Consider the following 5,337-nt stretch of genomic DNA (forward strand, 5'->3'; position numbering starts at 1 on the left):
CACTGTCCCTCCCACCACCCCACCCCCCAAAAAGAAGACAAAACCTGTCAGCTCTACTTGGGATGGATGCTGGGGTTTGGCGACCTTGTATATTTTTCCTTTTAAAAAACAAAGCAACAACAACTGAAAGACGCCCAGCACACCCCCAAGGACCCACAGGGTCTTGGCAGGCTACAATTCTGGCTGAATGCATACTGTGGTGAAGTGGGCCTAGCGTCTGACTCTGAAGAAACTGGCGGTAGCCTCCTGCTCCCAACCCTCGAACACTCTTTGCCTTTTTGCTCAGGATCCGGCTTTGGCTCTTTTCTGGAGGGCCTGTTCTGGTCTTCCCAGTGCCCTCGGGGGGGCGGGGGAAATGCTGAGATCCAGCCTTGAAATTCTGCCCCGGCTCAGGTGAGCAGGAGTGGAAGTGAAGGCTGAACACCCCGCGGCTGCAGGCCAGGGGCAGACAAAAACACCAGTCTCTGGGAGTGATAAGAAAATGGAGAATACTGTATTTGCTTTAGAAAGTTTTTACATATAGATAAACACGCAGTTTAAGATAACAGTAAAAGCGCCCTACAGGGAGTGAGAGATACCTCTGAAGCTGCTAAGAAATACTGGAAATAGCTTTTGCATAAGAATACTACAATCTCACTCTCCGCTTTTGCTAGCGATGGGGTCCCTCTTCCTAACCCAGGCCACCATGCCTCTCCTTGACTGCCAAGTCGACACCAGGAGCACCGAGTGAGAGGAGAACCCCAGAAAGAAAAGAGACAGGTGAGCAGGGAGGAAGACAGAGAGAGGGAGAGGAGAGAAAGAGAAAGGGAGAGGAGAAAAAGCAATATCATATACAGGCAATTTCTACACATATATTACAAACTGGGAAAATGACCGATCATTAAGATATACATAATTCATATAAAATTTTGAAATAAAAATAAAAATCTGTTACAGTCATAACTATTCATTTTCCACATTTATAACCAGTACCCACACAGGCAGTGACAGAGTGGAGAGAAAAAGGTGCTTACGAAGAAAATGATTGTCTGCTGAACAAAAAACAGAAGATTGCATTTTTTTTGACCAATACTTGACTTAAAAACAGAAAGAAGAAGAGAAAGAAAGAGAGCGAGAGAAAAAAAAGAGAGAGAGAGCAACAAAAGGCAAGAAACATTTGCTATTTCCCTCTCCAGGAGTTCTTTTTTTTTCCCCTGTCTTTTTTTTTTTTTTTTTTTTTTTTTAACAAATTCGGAACGGAGACGGCGATTTTTTTTTCTTTTTGTCTGTTTTGCTTTTGTCCTCTTGTCCTCGTGGTGGTGATTGGTTTTTGTATAGTCGACTCTTTAAATCATTTTTAACTAGAGATAATATTTTCCCAGATACAAATAAATCGTCATGCAGGTGGGATGCCGGGTCCATGGGAACCGAAAGGAGAAGCCGTGCTTGTCCTAGAAAGTATACAATTGTCACCTCTTTTATGTTTTCTGCCCGCAACATCAGCGTTTGACTGTCTGTTGGCGTCGGGGTCCTTTGGGGTGGCCGTAGTGGTAGATGGTGGTTGGGGGTTGTTGACAGTTTGCGGTTAATTTGCTATTTTCTTGTTTTTTATATATTTTTGGCTGGGGTGGGAGTGTGTGTGGACTTGTATGTGTGTATGGTTGGGTATCCTGATTTCGGTTTGTTCTGGGGATGGAGGAGGAGGAGGAAGAGGAGGAAGAGGAGGAGGGCTAGGAGGAGGAGGGGAAGGAGTTGGGGAGGAGGGGAAGGGGGGGAGGAGGGCGGCCTTGGCTATCATACATCACATTCCGAGTCGCTGGAGGTTACCGAGAGGATGGAGGTGCCGGTGTCCGCGCGCTCCGTCAGGCTGGACACGCTGGTGGTCGGGCTGGCCGCCGTGGACGGCGACTCTGCCGAGCCGTGCGTGGGGCAGCCGGGCTCGGCCAGCGAGCGCATGCCGCTCGGTCCAATGGCCTGGTGCTGGAGCCTGCGGGAGAAAGAGAGCCGCGCCCGCCCTGACACAGAGGCCCGCCAACCGGCTACCCCGCGCCGCCGCTCCCCACTCCGCTTTCGGGAGCGTCCCAAGTCTTCTCAGATAGAGGCTGGCCTCGGAGGAGAGGCAGAACCCGAGCCCGGCCGCTTGGGGAGGCCTGGGTGCAAGCGGCAAAGTACGCCAAGCCCTGGAGAAGCAGAAGTCGGAGAAGAGCCGGGCGCTTCTTCCCTCCGCAGTCCCTGGGGCTCTTCAAACTGAGCCTGCTGCCCCGCGACCGGTCGAGTTCCCCGAGTAACCCCGTCCCTGCTCCCTCAAACACACACCGGGAGCTGCGGGTTCCTCACCGCCCGGCCCGTCTCCGGGTAGAACCGCATACTTTGCTCTCTGGATACCAGCGCAGAGCGCAGGACCGAGGGTAGAGAAAATAGGAAAGCTGGCGGTGGAAAAGTGGGGAAAGAGCAGGGAGACAGAAAAGGGGCAAAGGAGAAGGCAAGAGAGGAGCACAGAGCAGTCTCCAGCTGCCCTTTCCCCCCACCGGGAACCTTCTGCCTGGACCTGGTGTCTGGAATTCTCTCCACAAGGAGGCCTTGGCTTGACCCTGGGCCCTCCCCTCATCAGACGAAAAGTGGGCTCCACGGCAGGGGTGAGAGGGCCATGGGCTCAGGTCCCGGCCGCCTAAACTCGAACACTCCTCCAGAAACTCACACCCAGCCCCCACCCACGGGCAGCTGTCAGCAGCTGGGGGTCCGGCTCCCTGAGGTACACCAGGCCCTGGGCCTTCCTGGCTGGATAGAGAGAGACAGGCTCCACATCAGGGCTTTCACCCAACTTTCTCTCTTCTTTCTCCCTTCTCTCCCCACTCCTTTCGTCTATTCACTTCTTTCCCTCGGGTTCTTTTTCTCCTTCCCCCAGGCCCAGCTCCTGTGATGTTGGTCAAGCCCTATACAATTTTGTGACTTTGTGGCCAACTTGCCGGCAACGAGGCTGCTCGTGTCCGCTTCCCAACTTAGAGGACCAAAGGGATTCTCCTCGGCTGAAACAGGAGGGCGAGTACATGCACACGCGCGTGCACACACACACGCACACGCACACACTAGGCCTCTCCACTCCCAGCCCGGCTCTTCTGCTCCCGGTCAGGCAACGTGCAGCATTGCGGGAAACAGGCCCGCTGCGCAGTGGCCTCCGGCCTTTTCCCCTTGTGCTAGGGACCCAGGTTCACTTTCCTCTCTCTGACGCTAGTGGATTTCTCTCGGGGTTTTGCAATGCACAGAAATAAGAACCAGATGGCAAGGAGTGCTTTCATTCCCTCCCTGTCTCTAGGCTCCAGAGGATCGCCGAGCTGGCGGCAGGGCTAAGGAGGCAGGCACGGGTGCAGCGCAGGGCTAAGGCTCCCAGGGGCTGCGGGCACTCGGGTCGCAAGCACACACTCTCCGCCCTGACGAAAGCCCCTCTTGGTCAAAGCAATCAATACACCCACAGCCAGCCCGCCCCCTCTTCCGCGCGTCCCGGACAAGCGGAAACTTTCTCCGACTGGCCAGGAGTCACGGCTTCCCTGGCTCTCAGCGGCCGCTCCGCTAGCCCCATCTCAACCCCTCTCCCCTTCCCAGGCCTCCGAGGCTGTAGCCAGGCCGCGGGCCCCGCCACTAACCTGTTCTTGGCCGCCGCGGCGCGGTCGCGCTGCCGCCGATTCTTAAACCAGTTGCCTACTTGTGTGGGAGTGAGGCCGGTGGCCTGCGCCAGTTCGCGTTTCTTGCTGGGGTTGGGGTAGGGGTCCTGCAGGTACCACTCCCGCAACAGGCTCCGAGTCCGCTCCTTGAAGCAATGCGTCTTCTGCTCGCCGTCCCAGATGGTGCGTGGCAGCGGGAACTTCTTGCGCACGCGGTACTTGTCCACCGGGCCGAGTGGGCGGCCGCGCAGCTTCTCGGCCTCCTGGTAGTGCGCCTCGAGCCACATGGCCTGCAGCTTGCCGTGAGACTCCTTGGTGAACTTGTGGTTCTCAAGGATGTGGTAGAGGTCGCGGAAGTTGCCCGTGTGGAAGGCGACCACGGCGCGCGCGCGCAGGATCGACTCGTGTTTGTTGATGGCCTCGCACGCCCCGGGGGCCACGGGCAGCGACCAGAGGAAGCGGCCCAGCCGCTCGATGTCGCCCGTCTCCTCCAGCGTCTCACAGACGCTGGCCACCTGCTCCGGCGAGAAGTTGAGGGTGGGCAGCTGGAACATGGACAACTCTTCCGGGGGGGCCCTGGAGCCGCCGCCGCCGCCGCCTGCTCCGCCAGCACCGCCGCCTCCCGCACCGTTCCCGCCGCCGCCGCCGCCTCCCGCACCGTTCCCGCCGCCGCTACTCGCCAGAAGTATGGAGCGGTGGTGAGAATCGGCGAAGTTTGGCGACAAGAAGTGGGAGGAATAGAGGTCTAGGGGGGAGCGGAATACCATGGACTGACCTGAGAGGAGACGAGAAAATTCAGGGAGAGGAAGAGAGAGGGGAGGAAGAGGAGGAGAGGGGCGATGAGGACCAGGAGGAGGGAGAGGAGAGGGGGGAGGAGGAGAAGGAAAGGAGGGGGGAGCAGGAGGAGGAGGAGGAGGGGGAGGAGGAAGGGCGTAAGGGACACCCACACCCCACACACATCCACACACACACACACCCGCGCAGCCACATAGAGAGGGAGGAAGGAGAGCGGCCCGATGCGCGCGCGCAGAGAGAGAACCCGAGACAGAGAGGGAGAGGGAGAGAGGAGAGGGAGAGCCAACCACCGCCGAGTCAAGATTCAGCGATTCCACCGCAATCGCCCTAATGACAACAGCCTCATAATATCTCCCCTAAATCCACAGTGAGTGCAGCATTGAAACATTTTGTTTCGCTTTTCTATTGGTCTATGGCGTGTCGTTGTGGCGTTGCCACGGCAACCACTGCCAATCACTGTCAGCCCTGCCAATCAATACCGAGAACGTAAGGACGGTTTTACCACTTAGCTAGAGGGCGGGGGGAGGGGGAGAGCAGGGAAGGAGGGAGAAGTGGGGGGATAAAGAGAATTTTTTTTTATCTTTGCAACTCTTAATCTCGCTACTTCCCCCTCCTCTCTTCTCTCTTCTCCCTCTCTCTCCTCTTTTCTCTACCGCTGTCTCTGAGCCTTCTTCTTCCCTTTTCCCTAAAGAAGTTGATCCAGAAATTCGAAAAGGCCTGGGCAGAGTTGTTGAATGGGATGTGCAATTAGAGCGGGGATTTTGTTGGGAGGCAAGAGGGTCCCCCAGGCTCCACATAGGCCAGGTCGGCGGGCAAGGAAAGACGGCTGACCAGCTCAGCGGGCGCGGTTTGCACATGGTTTGCACGTCGGGCCGCCTCTTTCTGCCTATGTGAGCACTAATAG

At 56.6% G+C, this 5,337-nt stretch overlaps 1 protein-coding gene across 2 annotated transcripts; it reads right to left on the reverse strand.

Annotated features, from left to right (window-relative positions):
- Nucleotides 1-471: 471 nt before the first annotated feature.
- Nucleotides 472-4,702, reverse strand: SIX3 (SIX homeobox 3). Of its 2 annotated transcripts, XM_063649451.1 has the most exons (3): nucleotides 3,621-4,702; nucleotides 1,807-1,966; nucleotides 1,302-1,430 (listed from the first exon to the last, which is right to left on the reverse strand). In XM_063649451.1, exons 1-3 carry the CDS (start codon nucleotides 4,403-4,405, stop codon nucleotides 1,341-1,343), a joined length of 1,035 nt encoding a protein of 344 aa, XP_063505521.1. In that variant the 5' UTR covers nucleotides 4,406-4,702; the 3' UTR covers nucleotides 1,302-1,340. The 2 variants fall into 2 exon arrangements, with proteins under 2 accessions (XP_054331772.1, XP_063505521.1); XM_054475797.2 differs by having other exon boundaries at nucleotides 472-1,966.
- Between the last annotated feature and the right edge of the window lie 635 nt (nucleotides 4,703-5,337).

The sequence above is a fragment of the Pongo pygmaeus genome, chromosome 12 (assembly GCF_028885625.2).
Source record: "Pongo pygmaeus isolate AG05252 chromosome 12, NHGRI_mPonPyg2-v2.0_pri, whole genome shotgun sequence".
Classification (NCBI taxonomy): domain Eukaryota; kingdom Metazoa; phylum Chordata; class Mammalia; order Primates; family Hominidae; genus Pongo; species Pongo pygmaeus.